The following is a 19,378-nucleotide window of genomic DNA, read 5'->3' on the forward strand; positions in this document are numbered from 1 at the left end:
TATTAACTAACGATGAAATACAAAAAATTTTAGGTGTTGAACATTTCGATTTATATGTTTACTGTAATTTAGCACCATACAAAGTCCATCATATGTATGAATTTATGTATGGTTGCACAGTTTTTTCTGTTTATTATCATGAAGCATTCATCAGGTGCTTGGGATTATGAAACAAAAAAATGGACAAATGATAATTTTCACTACAGCAAAAAAATTATTTGTTAACTCACGTTGTCTACGTACTTAATAGTATTATTGTAACTTTGTGAATATATATTCTACTGACATTGTATCTATCAAGTTCAGCTGAACTATTTCTAAGTGATTGTGAAAGACAAGTAAAATGAAAAAAAATAGGTCTCATTTTTAATTTTGGGCCAATGTTCGCCATAATCTCAAGGAACGCTCAACCCTTCTTGTTAAAAAAATACTTGCTATATTTACTTTAATCTTGCTTGGGAGTTGTAAAAATGGACGTGAAAGTATTTTCCGAACATTTTTATTGTTTTAACATTCACATAACTGATTGAAGTACATTTTATATCAGTAAAATCAGAGAAGTTTGTCTAGAAATACAAACCATTATTCTTCTGAAATCATATCGCTTGAACTAGAATCTGTAAAATATTTTTCCTCTTAAAAGACCATCTTTCAAACATGCTGTTTAAAAAAATTTCTACAAATTCCCATGTATGGCTAACTTTATACATCACATCGATGTTTGATAACTTAATTTTATGTCACAACTGAACAATTTCGCTTCTTACAAAAAATCAATTAGTAATTTCTAAAAAAAGCTATAACAGACAAATCACTTGGATAAACAGGTTTTTGACATATGTAAGATAAAAAGATAAATAAATAAACTGAAAAAACTAATGAAAAGCTTTCTGTTATTAAATGTTATAAAACAGTACCTTTCAGATACATCATTACGTGTAAAGAGATACAGACATTATCTGTGAATGATTAATTCCCACGAGATAGTCAACCCTTTGCTCAACACACTGAACTTTATAGCCTAAAAATCCATCCCTTTTGCTTCGAGGTTACTCACTTTCTTCATTGTCTTATGAAGACAAGCGAAAAACAAATAGTTTTTGAGTTGTGAAAAATAACTTACCTTTCCAGTGCTCAACTATAAAGTTAACAACAATATCGTACTCAAATTCGACAAATACGTCAGCACCTCTTAATCCAGTTATACTAAACTAATTGTTTTAAAACTTCCTTTAATAACAAAAAATTTCTTTAAACTTCCAATGTTAGAACGAACTTCCTCACACTTTATGGGTCCTCAAGATAATGACGACTCTCTACTAAGAATGTAAGACGATACTCAATACTTGAAATATTCTTAGAAAGGAGTGTTAGATGAACTGGTTATAATGAAATCAACTTACATGTATCCATGTATTTGTTAGTCGATCCATTATTTGCAATGTTTAACCTTAAGTATCAAACCATACTCAAACGTAAGTTTAAGGTTTTTTTTTTATGCACGGAGGTTTGAGGGTTTTATTTAAATTGACAGGTGAATATGCAAGTTTAAGGATATTCTATGTGATTTAAAAAGTTTAGAGATAGTTTTTGGAATTGACATGATTATATGAGGATTTGTCTGCTATCATAGGATTATGAATTTCCTAAGGTCTTGTTAAGTTGTGTCACAATAATGTCGAATTTTACTACTAGTAGAGAAATATCTGGTGAATTATTGTACTTAAAACTGTTGGTTTTAGTCTTGCCAAGAGGTGATGAGTGCTAGAAATCTCGAAGGCAACATACCTTCACAAATAGTGAGAAAGTTTAATAAATATAGAGGTAAAAAAGTACTCCTGCTTTCTATAGCAGTTCTGAAGTGGAAGTGTGAGTAATGTTTTATACACATGCATAACTCAAGAAGATACTTTTGACGGTTGCTGAAATCATAGTGACTGTCCGCCAAAATAAGAAAACAAAACTAATTTCTGATTATGTAACATATTTTTAAATTTAAATATACGGTTTATTTTAAGTTAAGATAACAATCATCTAATGAAGCTGTTAATTTGTCTGTTAATTAACTGTTTGCAAATTGTATTATAAAGTATTAAACCTTACTTGAATAAAACTTTAAGATATTTTCTGAAGACAAGAAGGTTTGTAGTTTATTTTTCAACTTATAGGTAAGTTTACAAGGTTAAGGATGTACAGCACGATTTTTTAATTTTAAATATAAACTTTGTTGACCGGGGAACTTTAAAAGAATTAGTCAACTATAATATATTTATAAATTCTTAAAAAGCTTGTTAGATTTTGAACGATAATGACAAATTTTTGTAATATTATTAAATAATACTATAAATGTTAGCATCTAAAAGGGATGGAACTCACACTCAAAAATTTGTACCATGCAGCACATTTAAACGAATGTGCCTAAATATAATTTTTGTGATCGTATTAAAGATTCAAGTACAGAAATTTTTATTGAACAGGTGTCAATGTCATTTCTAAACTAATGCAAAAACCGTTATTTGATAGCAATTGTTGCTTTATTTTTTCTTTTAAGTTTCAAAAAATCATATTGTACAGTAAGTTTGAGGCGAATCCTCAAAGGTCATAAATGAAGTTTGAAGAGGCTCCTCAAAAGTCACAAACGAACTTTGAGGAGCATCCTCAAACATCCATATTCACATATTTAAAGTTTAAGGATGCTCCTTGAACTTCTTTAAAATCTTCAAACTTCTACTACCGTATCAAAAAAACACTTCAAACGTCTTGTTTCGTGTGTGTGTGTGTGTATATATATATATTTACACTGTCGTACGAAAGATGGACAAGCATGAAAAGCAGTATTTATATATACATCCGTACACACACATGCGCGCGCGTGCACAGACACCCATGTAAGTATATCTTATATCATATGGTATTCATTTCGTGGCAGTGAAGTGAAAAGGTGAGAGAAGAACAATGTTGTGGTTGTCCACTGGACGTTTTCGTTCTCTCTAGTACTGCCAGCCTATTTATTTACGATGGCTTTCTCTGCATTGGCTTATCGAGTGCATAGCTATAGGTGTACAAGCTTGTGTTCATTCGTTTGTTCGTTTTATAGGTTAACTTCCCATATAAGGCCAGCCTAGAGAAGTTTCACTCCAACAAGGAAGCGACCGCACCGAACAATAAGAGCGAAAATTGGACGCTCTCAAAGGTTCTCATAATTAATGAAAAAGGTTGTAGGAAAATTAACCTATCAATCTGATGCTGTGACGTTGATCTGGCTTTTCTGCCCCATGTTACCGTGACCTGTAGTATGCATGTAACAAACAACTGCACCTAAACTGGATATATGTATACCATTTTCTATACGTGTGCCTGTATACCATTTTTTCCATAGAGATGTAGGTGTAATGAATTTGTGATGAGTGTATTGTCATGCGCGGAATCATATTTACATGATACTGGGGCCGTATTATGTGACTATTTTTCAGTACATCAGCCTATGTTGTAACATAGGGCCACGAAGCAAACCAGTGGACAGTGGGTGCTTAGATACCGAAGGTTGAAGTTATATTTTTATAATATTATATGGCAAACAATATAATTTTAAGTGTAAAAAAACCTTCTATCAAACAATATTGTGTACACAAGTGGTGCAATTATCGTGGAAATAAGTATACCTACGTTGATTATGTATGATTTTAATTAATATTTAATGAGTTAATGATTGTAAATAATACGTTACGGCACAATACCATAAAAATAACATATAGGCTGGCCAGTACAATAGTGTGTGCTTTCATTGAATCTTCCGATGGTTCAATGCAACTTCTTACTGCCTACACTGATTACATCTGTAACGTCACGCTCATATCTATCACATACGATCCCACACTTTTTCCTCGTCCATATTTAATACCCAAAATATAATTGTATATAGAAAATTAAGAAAAACCATCCTGTAGTATCTCTTTCTTCGATAGGGTAGTATTCCATGCCAGTGAATGTCCCTCCAGGACGTTCATCACACATAGTTTTTGAAGTGAAACTTCTATAGCCGCGTATTGTAAGTCTAGAGGCGAGTAAAACCAGCTGATGCAACGCAAAAGTGTCCATCCGGTTCTTGGTGTCGAGGGGGGAGCGGAGAGCGGGAAGCGAGGCATGGGAGGGAGTAGCACGCACGCGCATCAGAAGAAGCAGTCGGGAACTATACCTATATATACTAGTTTAGGCGCCAGGTAGGGTCCCGTGGCCTTTTCAATTAGAACGGATCCACCAAAGTTTTTTTTATGTATTTTTGCCTGCTGAACACAATTATCGATAGTGGGTCGTGATCCAGATGGACAATTTTTTTTTATCAACAAATTTTATAAACAAATAAAAATTGTTCATTTTTTTGGAAAAAAAATTTTTTTTCCTATTCTTTAGCTCATTTTGAACAAAAAAGTTTACAAACACCATATGCTTAAACCCAATACTTTTCCCGTAAAAAATTTGACAACTTTCAAGAAATGCGTTTTTTGCTATTTTCAATAGCTTACTACTTAAAGCCCGATTAATATTTTTCAACTCAACACCTCTCAAATTGTGAGCCAAACAAAGTATTTGAAGAATACGTAAAGACCAATTGATTTTATTTGGTTGTTCTTATCCAGCGAACTTGACGGTCTGTGCCTTTTTAATGTGACCGTACGGCCTCGGCGCAATACAATATATTCTGGTATTAAATGTTTGTTATCTGGACAGCCATACATAGATTGTTTTTTATGTATTTTTGCCTGCTGAACATGATTATTGATGGTGGGTCGTAATATCGAAGGTGATCAATGTTTTTTTATTAACAAATTTTATAAACAAATTGCAAAAATGTAATTTTTTCTAAAAATAATGTTTTTTTTGCGTTTATTATATTTTTTTACTAAATAGTTTTTAATTCTCCAGTTTATGAAGGGGCTTATGGTAGTATATATATAGCTATGTAGTCAGTTTCTTGTTGTCAACAAATTAGCATAAACCAGTAATCAAAAGTTTTTGATCTTATTAATGTGTGCAAAATAAAATTTAAGAAAATATAACAGGACTACCCTAAAATACACTATCAGAGAACACACAAGAACGCATCGAACTGCACTCTGAACTGCATGCAGAAATACTCGCGCTCACTTGTTTAAACACAAGTTTAAACAAGTCTGAAACGCTACAGGGACTTCCCATCGTTTCGCGTGAAAACAACGAAAATTCAAAATTTTAATGTTTCAAAAATTGCATTGCAATTAAAATTTTACTTTGCTATCGAGTCAAGGGACACATTAATCAATTTACTTTACTAATTGATTGTGTACGTAACACAAATAAATTGTTTTCGAACGATTTTTGTAAGACAAAAAGTTTGACGAAAGAAGGGGATAGTATTAAAGACGTTGGGTTGTCTTGCATTTTTCTACCTAGAGTTAAAAAGCATGAAGCTGCTAAGCTCACTGAACAAAAATAACAAACGAATAAAATTAATTAACTATAAGACATTCTTAAACCCCTGCATGAACTGGAGAATTAAAAACTTTTTAGTAAAAAATTATAATAAAAGCCCCACGTTGCAGCTGTGTGAAAAACAAAAAAAGTGAATTTTTTACAGTTCACGTTTTTTTGCGGAAATAGTATGGGCTTAACAGATGTACATTATACAAAACTTTTTGTTTAAAATAAGCTCGAGAAGCGGAACAAACATTATTTTTAAAAAAAATTACATTTTTGCAATTTGTTTATAAAATTTTTTAACAAAAAAACATTGATCACCTTCGATATTACGACCCACCATCAATAATCATGTTCAGCAGGCAAAAATACATAAAAAACAATCCACGTATGGCTGTCCAGATAACAAACATTTAATGCCAGAATATATTGCATTGCGCCGAGGCCGTACGGTCACATTAAAAAGGCACAGACCGTCAAGTTCGCTGGATAAGAACAACCAAATAAAATCAATTGGTCTTTACGTATTCTTCAAATACTATGTTTGGCTCACAATTTAAGAGGTGTTGAGTTGAAAAATATTAATCGGGCTTTAAGTAGCAAGCTATTGAAAATAGCAAAAAACGCATTTCTTGAAAGTTGTCGAATTTCTTACGGGAAAAGTATTGGGTTTAGGCATATGTTGTATGTAAACTTTTTTGTTCAAAATGAGCTAAAGAATAGGAAAAAAAAATTTTTTTCCAAAAAAATGAGCAATTTTTATTTGTTTATAAAATTTGTTGATAAAAAAAAATTGTCCATCCGGATCACGACCCACCATCGATAATCGTGTTCAGCAGGCAAACATACATTAAAAAAACTTTGGTGGATCCGTTCTAATTGAAAAGGCCATGGTACCCTACCTGGCGCCTAAACTATACCGTAAACCGTTGAGTAGATGTGCGGGGGGAGAGGATACGCTACGATGACGTAAAACAGTCGACAGTTGACAGAGAGAGAGAGATAGAGAAAGAGCAAGCATGCGCGTGTATAGAAATATATATATATATATATCCAAAGTCGGAACGTGTGTGTGTGTGTGTATGTGCGTGCACGTATGAGAAGGTAATAAGGTATAGAAGCGTAGATGTCTGGCACTAGAAAGTACTGATGTAACGTATAGAAACCGTTTACCGTAGCCGTAGTCAGTATAGAGGTAAGCAGACTACGAGAGTGTGCGTTTACTGTGTAGAGTACATACGTGCTGATTGTATATAACATATATGTATGTACATACATATTGTAAGTATAATATTTGCGTTTTTTTCTCTATTCTTTTTTCTTTTTTTTTATTCGTTATGAAATCAGTGACTTAAGAATTATTTACAAGGTGTTTTTGAGTTAAATTTTAGATACTAAAAATACGAACGTAAAAACACGTGAGTTCAAAAATACCTGGTAAAAGGTTAGCTCTTATGTCATCGTAAATAAAACTATACATGTAACAAATATACACCTGATAAATGGGAATAAAATGAAAAGAAATAGTAATTAATAGCAATAAAAATAAAAAATTCAAAGCAGCTCTTGGGAAAAATATATACGTTGTAATCCGTGATATAAAATTATTTCTCGTTTCGTTTGCAACAAAATTTTTAATGTATAAGCAAGACAGCAAGAGTATCATGTGTTCTCTCTCGCACTCATACGGTCTCATAACCAATCTTGAAATTCATAAGACCCATCTAAACGCACCTTTAGGCTGCTGCGTATACATGGAATTTTGAACTTACAGGACTATAGCTATATAAGCCAATGTGAGTGCGAGTGGAGAGAAAGTACATTCTTGCTTCTGTGTCTTGCTTTGTTCCCGACAGAAGCTGATTACTTAAAATTCGAATTCGAAATCGATTTTGCCATCCTCTTAACATCCATGGATTATTCCTAAAAAATTGTGGTAAACTTTTATTCTGCATTTTAATCGGTAATTTTTATATTAATATTTAAAAAAAATAAATTTTAACAAATTATTTATGAATTTTAAATTGAAATATTTATGAAAAATTTTTTTATAATACTTTTTTTTAATCTCAATGACGCGAGTTTTTAAGTCGTAATTAAAAATAGTATTCTGTTTTTTGCACAAAAAAAAAAAATTAAATATTAAACATGTTTTCAGACTTTTAATCTTTTTTTTGGGATCCAACATTTTAAACTACAAATCACAATGAATTCTCACAGGAAGACTCAACACAAAATGAAATAATTTAATGTGAATTTTTATATTATTTTATTTGTATAAATCTTTTAAAATTTCGACATTTGTAATGTTTTCCTATTTGTGTATGATAAAATAAAAAATCATGAATACAAAACTATACAATACTACTTTGTACTTGAAAATATTTTCCGAACTGTAATTATGACACCGTGACTACATATAACATGAATTAAATAAATACAAGTGATCTACTTATCAAATTTATTTTTCGTACATACAATAATTCAATTTTAAAATTTGTAAAAAGTGTACATAACACCATACGATTGCTATTACACCGAGTTTAATAACTTACTAGTTGGAAGTTTCACTTCTGCTGGGGGTCCCGAGACCCATACCTTTTTTTTTTTCATAGATATTATTCAAATATTGAACGTATATTTGACTGGTCGATTGGTTAAAGTCTATTTTGATTCATTTTTTAGATTTTTATCATCATTATAATTAATTACGTCAATTAAAATCATTTTCGAACATATATATTATACGTAACAATTTTCACCTTGCAGCAGCAGTATAAAGAGAGGTCATGTACATAGTTGTATAGAGTTAAAACTGCTTCGGCACACTGTCGTACGAAAGATTGACAAGCATGAGAAGCAGTATGTATGTGTGTATGTATATACATTTGACTGTAACAAGGATTATAAGAATTGTTTATAAAACATTTAGGTGTCAAGAGACAAACTTCACTTTGAATTAAGGAATTATATATAGCTTTTTTCTTTACTCACGATCACAAACAAAAAATTAACCTAATGAAAAACAACGTAAAAACCAATTGAATTCAACCTTACTTAAAGGGATACTGAAGGGGGTATGAGAGGGGGGTGGAGGGGTGGCAGGGGATTGCGCGGAATAATCTTCAAAAATCGCTGTAAATATAGTTGTACACTAGTGAGCCTCTACCCCCTGCGCGAATCGCGCGCCAACCTCCTATCGATTTAGTACGACATCCTATGTCATTATTACACTTTACATTTATTACTTCAGAATACAGAGTTCCGTGCTAAAGTTCTAAAAAGCGAATGCTCAACGATTTTCAAATGACAAGCTGTATACCTACTTTTCCAATCGCGTGATACATAACTACCTTTTTTTAAAACAATTTACCGTTGCAAATCCACACAAGAAACCTCTAAACAATCTAATAAATTGCTTATCTCATAACATCGATTCGCACTACTTCATATAAGAATGTGAACAATCAACAATTTTAACTTTCTTTACTGCGTAAATCCACAAGAAATATTATACGTGGCTTCGACAGCAACTTGTTCTTAATGTAGAATCCGAGAAATCAGCAGCTTTAATCAGGTTAAGCTCTAACTAGTCGTTTGAATTCTCATACTGACGTGTCTTCTATCAATACAAGAGAATAAAAACTTTTTTCACACATCAATATTTGCTTTTTTCTTTTATCAAGTATTTCAAAGGAACTATAAAAGTCGGAGAGTTAATTCTATTGCGTCTTTTTTGCGAATGTAAGACCTAATTTAGTAATTAAGCTTCATGTTAGAAACGTGCATTTTAAAATATCATACTGGAAGGATTAGGCTGTGATCACATGAAGTCTTATGTACTTAAGATTTGAAGACTTTGGCTGGCAAAGTTAGAATTACGTTTGAATTTTAATATTTCAAAATAATCCTTTCAACTAAGGAGAAAGTTATTTATAGACCATAGTCATATTACATTGTTCACTTACACTTTTGAGTGCGACAGAGTTCAGAAAACTAACGAGTTTGAATACAATGAATACTTTTTTTACTTGATTAAAAATATTATTTCGAGTTTTTTATAGTTAAATGTTATTGAATCTCTTCTGGGGTCTTCCAATTTTAAGTACAGAAGACTTCATGTGACCACAGCCTGAGGAAGCGTATACATAGTAGTCTGGCAGGATGGAGATTTTAAGACCTGGGAAGTATTTAAGTCATGTTTTAATTTTAATAATTTAATAGTATCGTATTAAGGAACATTAAAAGTTATTTATTGCTATTCTAGTTAATCAACAGTCGTTTCAATTATAAATCAAGAAAAAATAAGTTGCAGACAACTTTTTGTCACAATGAAATATTATAAAATGTTGTAAAATGTAATAAAATAATTATTTTTACATGATGTTGTATATAAAAGTACAAAAAACCATTTTATTTTACTACGATAACGGTAAATGGCCTTTTTTGATTTTCATACAATTATTTTCAGTAATAAAATTGACATACATGAGGTATGTTTGCTAGCTAAAATTGGGCAAACGCGGGTGACTGGGAATTAATCCAACCTTGAGTTCTTGGGTCGAGTTCTAGCTGACGCGAGCAGCTTGCGTTTGCATGAATTTTGCTTTACAAACATACTTATAGTGTAAATAAAAAGATAAAAAATGAATAATTGGGCAGACTGGAGAAAAAGCCAAGCACAGCTAACACGAGTATCGCTGTATAGTGAATGCTGATAAAAAAATACACACCGAAGTTAGGTTAACGGCTACTGACTATCCACAGAGGTAATGGAAACAAGCTGAGAAAGTAGCATAGCGGATAATAGCCGAGTACAAACTCAAAAGTGGAATCAGCGAGCTTTTCGTTACGAAGTGTTGAGGTAGGCAGTACAGTATATGATTTGTCTGAGGGAGATACAGTAAAGAAATTTTGTGGAAAAGTGTTCGAATATTGAAAGATGTAGAGTGAAAAGCATTTGAATTATTTAATACGTATGATTAGCGAGTTATAAACACCTTTCATGGGAGAGACAGCTCAGCAAGAGTAATCTCGTGGTGTAAGGTAAGAGATATTTTTTCTCAGAGGTATATATGTGTATGTATACAGCAGATAGTACTTAGCATCAATCTTTGTCCCACAGATAGATGGAAAGTACATGATTGCTTTAATTTTTCGCAGTATTTCACAGAGGCAAACCATTAGTAAGTATAAGTGCTATGCGTATTACAGTTCATGTTCACTGAAAAAGTTAATAAATTGATTCGACATTAAAACCGTCATCAAAAATACCCTGAGTAGCGTGTAAAAGTGAGCGCATCACTCTTGGTACTGCTGGGTGGAATTTTCAGCTGACACAAAGCGACTCTGTATCAAAAAATTTCGTGTATATTTTAGGTGCACATTGCCCTTAAAACAGGTTAGATGCACAGCATTATCCAGAGTGTAAATACGCTGGTGTACGTATTTTTTGTGACGCTGTCTAGATTAATCAACTTTTTTAATCATATATAGTTGTGTGCTAATGCTACGATATATATTTGTTGATTATTTTGTTATATTTCTTTTGCCTGAATAAATAATGAAAAATAAATGTCGGATCATAGTAAACATAATTTAATGTTATTGACTTGCGGGATTCACAATGGCTCCATCAAAACATGTAATTTTAAATTATTATGAAAACTAACGAAAGAAAATTACTGTATAGCTAAAGCAAGTGATAATTATCCAAAAAAGTTTCGTTGCAACCTTTGTTATAAAGATTTATCAAGTAATATGGGTAGATCAGCACTAGACAGTCATGGAAAAAATATTCGTCATAGGACACTGGAACGTGTGAAACGCTCAACACTTCGTATAGACCAAGGGCTACGTCTTACAGGTCAAGATTCTCTTAACAAAACAGTTTTTATGTCAACTCTATCGAGCGGTATCAGTAATCCCAGGCATGAAGTTCCAAATTCACAGGTTTCAGTTAATAAGCGAGTGTGATAATTGAACAGTTTGTCTCTAATGATAAGGTGGCCTAAATGGAAATATTTTGGTGTCTCTATTGTTCTACTCATCATCAATCCCTAAGGGACATTCAATCATTAGTTGATAATTAAACAAAAATTTTCTAATGATGACATTGTACAAAAATTACAGTTAAAAGAATTAAAGGCTGGATACACCATTATTTTGGTTTTGGTCCGTATTTTTAGAAAAAGCAGTTATGTACAATTGAGAAGTGTGATTTCGTAGTTATAGGACTTGATGAAAGTCTTAATAAAGTAACAAAGCAACAGTTAATGGATATAGTTGTAAGATTTTGGGACGAACATAAAAACGAAGTAAGTACACGATACTTCACATCTGTATTCTTGGGACATACACATGCTGCAGCAGTATTAGATGCGTTAACGAGTAATATTTCACAACAATGGTTGGCCCCAATACAAATTTGAAATTTTTAAGAAATCTTCATACTCATCTGAATAAAGATCCTAAGAGAAAAACTTCGTAAGATTTAGGTAGATGTGGATTACACACGTTCAAGTGTACTTTTAAAGGAGGTACAGAAAATATCCAGTGGAAAATCTCCAAGTTTTTATGAGCGCTTTATATATTATTCAAATATTCACCTGCTCGTATCACAGAATATTATAATGTTATTGAAAGCACTTTTTTGTCTAAAAAATTCTGCTGTGAACTTTGACTAAAAGATGTTGATGTTGTTAGTCAAGCAAAAAAATTTCTCGTACAAATGAAAAAATACGTCAATTACTGTGTAAGAAATAAAAAAATTCCTAAAAGTAACGATTTCTCAGTTATGGATGAAATAGTAAAAGTTCCACTGTTAGATGCTAAATTAACTTTTTTTCAGTCCATGGCTTTAGAGATAAAGGGATTCTTAACAGTATTTCAGACTGACAAACCGTATGCTCCATTTTTATACAACTCTTTGAAATCAATACTTGAGCTTTTTATGAACAAAATCATAAAAACAGAAGTCTTACGTGGTACCGAGTTTTATAAAATTGATGTTGGAAACAAAGCTGATCTTCTGGTATCTGATAAAACTGATGTGGGTTTAAAATTTCCTATAAAATTTCCTTTAGTTCGAGGAATTTCTTGCCTTGATCTAAGTATTTCTGTATCATCCCGAGAAAAGTCCCGTTTAAATTTAACTTTAACTGTTTTCGTTAGGATTGAAAAATTTCCGGGATAGAAGCAGATATAAAGGCTAAATAAGTTTTTTTGCGGTGAGAAAGAAATTCAAGATCAATTGAAGAAATTTGCTTAAAAAAAATATGTGGTTGAAAAATTTTTGGGTTATTTTAATAAAAAATTATTCAAATGAATATCAACACTTTTCAAATTTGTTACAATTTTTAAAATCGTTTGTCACATGGTAATGCATCTCTTAAAAAAGGTTTTGGCGTAAATAAATACTGCGTAGTAAAAAACCTACTAAACAGATCTTTAAATGATTAGAGAGCAATTTGTGATGCAATCCTTGATTACAAAAGTCAAGTAGATTTAGGCCTCATTTATAAGGATATGATTCATGCAGCTAGAAACGATAATATTTTGTATAAAGAAGCTGTAAATAAAGAAAAAAATGTAGGAAAAAAACGAAAGCTGAAAAAACAAAAAAAAAATTTGAGAGCTAAAAAAAGACACAAAGTACTAGAAGACTGTGCCAAAAAAACTGCACTGTTGAATGAAGAAATTTATTTAAAATGAAACATAGCAAATTTGAATTTGAAAAACAGTTTGAAATTGAGTTATAAATCCATAAAGTCTATGAAAAATATATTACACTAATTTGTTCGTAATATGCGTTATGTAAGATAAAACCTCTAATTGAAGTCAAGTTCATAAGTTGAAAAAAGTTTTAATTGATTTATTTCTGAGTCGGCGTTTTTAATGCAATAATTTTCTTTAAGTAAATTGAAAACAAATAAAATACACAGCCAAAAAAAACTTGATTCGTTATTAACACTTGATTTTTATTAAAATTTTTTTTTTTCAACCTGAAAAATTTGAGTTTGGCCATGGACATGTCATGAAATTTGTTTATCGTATTTGGCTGGATACCCTGATTTGAGTCTGGCAAGGTTGGTGAGGCGTCAGTAAGGTTCTCTAAACATGATGTGTGGAGCTGTAGGTGGCGTTGGGTAGTCCAATCAAGCAAAGGCAACCTAAGATATAAGCCTAAAGTAGACAAGAACCTCTATCGCGTAGTGGAAGCAAAGAGAGATGTGTGCCCTTGTGTTAAAAATACCAGACTTTTGATGGACCTCTGAGACTTTTTTCTGAAAAGTATGGTATAAATACCATTAAACTAAGATCTAATATTTTCGCCAAAGTATAATTAAGTAATAAATTTGCCGTTACTAGCATTCAGTGCTGTAAATTTTATATTTGAGGTGCTAAAAATATTATTTTTTTAAATTTTGCACATTGCATGTTCAAATACCATTTAATAGTACAAGGTCTCTGTAAAAGTCTTATATTTTTTCTAAAAAATTGCTGACGTAATGTTTAAAAATATTGTTCATTAAGTTAAAAGCTTAGCACTATTTTTTATTTATTTCTCAATTTTGTATAAACAATAGCGTCCAAATTTCAACGCATCAAATATTTTTCATACCTACGCTGAAACTTTGTGTTCTCTGTGTTTATACAATATAACCTTACAATTTTAAAATTCTGTAAAACTCGAACATTCAAGCATAGGTATGCAAAAAATAGTATACTCACCTCGAATAAAAAGTAAAGTACCACCACTCGTGTGTATTTACTGCTCTCGTCCTCGGCTCAGGCTGTAATTAACCACACGAGCGATGACTAGGTCATTTTCTGCATGATAGTATGTCGACGGCCCCGACGAAAACTAACATGATTCACGAGCCGACGAAAACAAACATTATTCAGGCCATAGAACGAAGACTAACACGATTCATTTCCCTCCGATGAAAATAAACATGATTCAATAAACTCTGTCGAAAACAAGCACCATTCGTTCAAGGCTGTGGAATACTATCATAATCCATTTTTTGCTGTCGAAAACTAACATCATTCAAAAAACGCCAACGAAAAGTGATTCGTCGTGGGTTGTCGAAGACTATCATGTTTCTTGTTTGTGCTGTTAAAAACTAACATCATTCGTAACGTTCTAATTGTGACGTACCGCGGTTGTCATGAAAAAATTAATTAATTATAGTTTAATTGACGGGCAATTTACTGTGTTTATTTGAACTTTCTACAGTAACTAAATGTGTACATGAAAATTACGAGTACTGCCTCTTCCAACAGAACAGTAAGAAATTTCTCAAAATGTATAAATTGCATGACCACGAATTAATTTTGATATTATCATTGAATAATTTTTCTTACAATATGTAAATATTTCTTGCAATCATTAATTTGATGAATACAAAATCACATATTAAAATAACATGTTACAATAGTAAATTTTTTATTATAGCTGCGTGGCGCAAAATGTTTACCCAGATTATGCGGTTTTTAAATGTTTATTTTCAGGTGAGAACGACAAATTTTCAAACTTTAGGCCCAGATTGTAGTTTTGGGCCCATGGGCAGACTTTGCAATATATTTTTCTTACCTCGGGGTGTTTTTTAAAACTACTGTTTTCTTACATAGGGCGCATAGTCTTTCAACCTCACGGACGTACATTTCACCTTCAGGCCTCCCTTTGCCATAAAGTAATTTGCTACAATTTACTTTTCTGCCCTAGGGTGAAAAATATACCTACAGGCCTATAGTGCTACTTTGCATCTTCGAAAAAAAATTACATACGTATCTTGGGCAGAAACATACGAATACCCTGCCATTCAAGTGACATTAATCACTTGGCGCCTATATTATGAAAACTACTAATTTCAAACTTTAGAATCAGAGTACATTAACTTGATAAAAAATTTAATAAATAAATTGCTTTTTGTGTTAAAAAAATTTTTATTTTTTTTATTTTGATTTCATCAACTTTTGAATATCAATGTTATTTTACTATGATTTGTAGAAAGAAAATCTTATAGATCATAAAATTATACACAAAGCAATACTTTCAAGTAAAAATACAAATAATTTGAACGTTGATGTGCGTGGATTAATGTAATTCAGCATCACGAATAAATCATTTTAAATCGTGAAATATTTTTTAAGCATGAATAAAAATTCAATAAGTGAATTGTAAGATGGTTCTGTAATAAAGCATCAGCGATTAGAATTCCAACTGTTATTTATCATCATGTATAAATAAAACGTGCCTTTCGGCAAGCAAGCATTGGTGATCAAAAAACAAAAAGTTTTTCAATGTATTTATTATTAAAATGTGTTCTTCGGTGAACAAGCATCGGTTATTAGGAGTCTAACTGTTTATTATTATTTATTAATAAATAGCATATTACGTACGAGTTTGCAAAGACTTCGATTTATAAACTTAGAGGTTTACGACACAAGCTGAAAGTGAGTGCCGTAACGAGGTTCGTAAAGAAGCCTTTTTGAAAATGTGTCTTCAGGTGAGCAAGCATTGGTGATTAGAAACCCAACAGTTTTTTAGTGTTATCAATAAATATAATATGCTCTTAGGTGAGAAAACATCGGCGATTAGGAGCCCAACAATTTTGTAGTGTTATAAATAAATAGAATATGCTCTCAGGCGAGTAAACATCGGCGATCAGAAACCCAACAGTTTTGTAGCATTATGAGTAAATAAAACATGCTCTTAGGAGAGAAAATAGTGGCGATAAATAAACCAACAGTTTTGTAGTATTATTAATAAATAAAATGTGCTCTTAGGCGAGAGCATCGATTATTAGAAACTCAACAGTTTTTCTGTGTTATTGATAAATACAATGTGCTATTAGTCGAGCAAGCACTGGCTATTAAAAATACTGTTAAAAAAATTCGTTTGAATTTTGGATAAATGCCGAGGGCACATTGTATACATCAATAATACTAAAAAACTGTGGGATTTTTACTGCCGATGCTTGATCGCCTAAGAGCAAATTTTATTAACTAATAGTTCTAAAAAACTGTTGAGTTTTTAATCACCGACGCTCACTTGTTGAAGAGCTTATTATATTATTTAATAATACAAAAAATTGGTTAGGATTTTAATCACTGATGCTTGCTTGTCTAAGAGCTTATTTTAATTATTTATATTACTATAAAACTGTTAGATTTCTAATTGCCGATGTTTCTTCGCCTAAAAGCACAGTTTAATAAAAAAACATTGAAAAAAATATTGGATTCTTAATTGCCAATGCTTGCTCGCCTTAGAACTTATATTATTATATAATATGAAAGACCTTTCGTCGTACAGGATGCAGTACACAATTTTTTCATAGAAGGAAACTGATGTAAATTTATTGGTCCGTAATTACTAACTTTTGGTCATAAAACAAAACTGACCTGAACGAAGTCTTCTTCTACTGCATTAAAAAAAATATCATTCACACTTGAATCTTACGTAAATAATAGATAGTATGAAACAATATTTTGTATATTTTTCTACACACATCACAGGTATTGGATAAGTCTTACAGCTGAATATTTTTTATATCTGTATTCATTTGTTAAGTATGATTAATTTACAAAATTATTTTTGTTTCTTTCTTCTTGTGTTTCTTTGTTTATACTGATTACTATGTTTTTAATCCTCAGATAGAAAGAAATATGTATGTGAAAAATTTTTTTTGATATCAAAGTAATCGTAATTCATTCATTAAGTTAATTAATTCATTTAGCATGTTCATGTAGGTCATATATATTTACAAAGTTATTTGCACTTTTTGAATATTTTATCGCAGTAACGGAAGTTGGATAGGATGCAATATTCGTACATTATGTTTGCTGTATAATCTAGTACAACTTACGCTAAGGACAAAATTTAATTGATTACAACAAAGTTGCTATTACTTAATACTGTTACAGATCATTTATGCTAAAATAAAAAAACTTTTTTTGGGATTCAAAAGATTTAAATCACGTGTTTATCACAAAACTTGTGAATCACGTGGACAGCCCGACTATCTGATAAATCAGTTTTATTGAAAATTATTTTCTTTTTTTTTTTGTATTAGAATGTGATCATAGCTACCAAAAAAGTTCTAATTTCATCAATTACTATTTTCTTAACGTTCGTTTTATCTATTTGTGAAAATAAATTTTTGTTAGAAACTTTTATTGCTTACTTTGAAACTGATTTGCAAAAAAATTTTCAACGTCCTTCAATTTCTGGGACAACAATTTATTTAATTGACTTTTATGTGTGAGTGAGTGGATGGATGTGTGTATGTATAAGTATGTATGTACTACTCGAAAGATTTTCGTAAGTTTTGGCTAATTTTATTGGCATTTAGATACTAGTAACTATTAACCGAGTAAATTCCATATTATTTTGGCTGATAGGCCTGACTACAGGGCACATTAAAAAACAGGGCATACATCTCTTCTCACTTCTACTACAAAATTGGGGTTCTTGTTTTCTCCATGATTATATCTTAAGTTGCCTTAGTCTAAAAAGCCAACAAAAATTCTGTCATGAAAAACTTAGCAGCGTGCGTACTGTCTCTTATCCAGAGATGGTATTCCGTAACTTAACTCACCAAACTAGCGTGTCAGATACAAAAGGTGACGTCATGGGAAAATGGACAAGTAAAGAGCCGTTTAACTTAGAAGTTCTATTGAATTGATGGTTTATATTATCATCCTAGCACTTTATTAAGTAATGTCCATTTTGGATGTGAATTCATAACTTTTTAAATTTCATTAATTTTTTGCGCAAAAACATGCACTTAATCAAAAAACTACGAGAGACATTTTTTCTTTCAGAATTTAATGCTGCAAACGAAAAAGGACAGGAGAGACAGGAGAGCCCATAGGGCTACCAAAAATCTGTTTATAAAATTTTTTATGAAAGGTGAAGTAAACATTATTGAACAAAAATTTTGTGCATTGTATAATTTCATGAAAAGGAATTTTTGATAATCTGTGGATTTGCATTTATCTTTTTTCCAAACTATTTATGACTGATTCGAACCAAATATTGGTAAATAGAGAAATAACATTCAAAGAAATAAAAATATGATTTTCCGGTATTTTAAGATTTTTAATTTGTTTTATAAGTTCAACGCTATTATTCAAATGTGAAGAAAGTTTTTCAAATACTTTAGAAAGAGAATTATAGAGAATTGAGGCGAGTGTGTGTGTAGGAGAATTAATGGATGAAATAATTGGTCTAAATGAAAGGCAAGGTTTATGTATTTGTCTCTCCACTATTCGTTGACTTAGTTTTAGAAGATCTTGACACGGAAGCCCTACGCGTGTTAAAAGAAAATCATAATTGCGTTCCCTTTATATATAAAAGATACGTCGACGACACTCTCATATGTGTACATAAAGATCAGGCACAATTATTATTACAGATTTTTAACAAACAGGACAATCACTTAAAATTCACCTGCGGAGTAGAGAAAAACAATTGTATAAATTTCTTAGACATAACAATTACACATAAAAACTTAAAAATAATCACGAATTGGTACGTCAAGCCAATTTCATCGAATAGATTAATTAATTTCAATTCTAACCACCCCCGATCTTTAAAAGTCAATGCAGTATACAGTTTGGTTGATCGAGCTATTCTTTTGTCTGATAAATTATACCACAGGAAGAATATTTTCATGGCAAAAAGAATTTTACGTGATAATAATTATACTGAACTTTTCATACAAAAATATGTCAAGAAAAGACTTCACCAAATAAAAAATACTAATAATGATAATAACAACCTACTAAATGACAATCTACGTAAAAAAATAAAAATTTCTATTCCATATAACCCATTATTCTTTAAATTTTGTTCAAAAATTTTGAAAAAATTAAACATACAAATTTACCCTATTATTCAAAATAAATTGGACAG

The 19,378-nt window shown here is 31.2% G+C and overlaps 2 protein-coding genes across 3 annotated transcripts in view; both read left to right on the plus strand.

The window, feature by feature from the left end:
- The window catches only part of Gdi (GDP dissociation inhibitor), a 226,466-nt gene that overhangs the window by 30,167 nt on the left and 176,921 nt on the right, over positions 1-19,378 (plus strand). The window lies entirely within an intron of this gene.
- Positions 11,081-13,167, plus strand: LOC149373397 (uncharacterized). Its single transcript, XM_089597209.1, is given in 6 exon segments — positions 11,081-11,098; positions 11,176-11,424; positions 11,536-11,614; positions 11,617-11,844; positions 12,249-12,505; positions 12,916-13,167. Coding segments are annotated over 6 exon segments (1,083 nt in total).

The sequence above is a fragment of the Copidosoma floridanum genome, unplaced genomic scaffold (genome assembly GCF_036245765.1).
Source record: "Copidosoma floridanum isolate Cflo_tuat_1 unplaced genomic scaffold, Cflo_Japanese_pri ptg000031l, whole genome shotgun sequence".
Lineage (NCBI taxonomy): Eukaryota > Metazoa > Arthropoda > Insecta > Hymenoptera > Encyrtidae > Copidosoma > Copidosoma floridanum.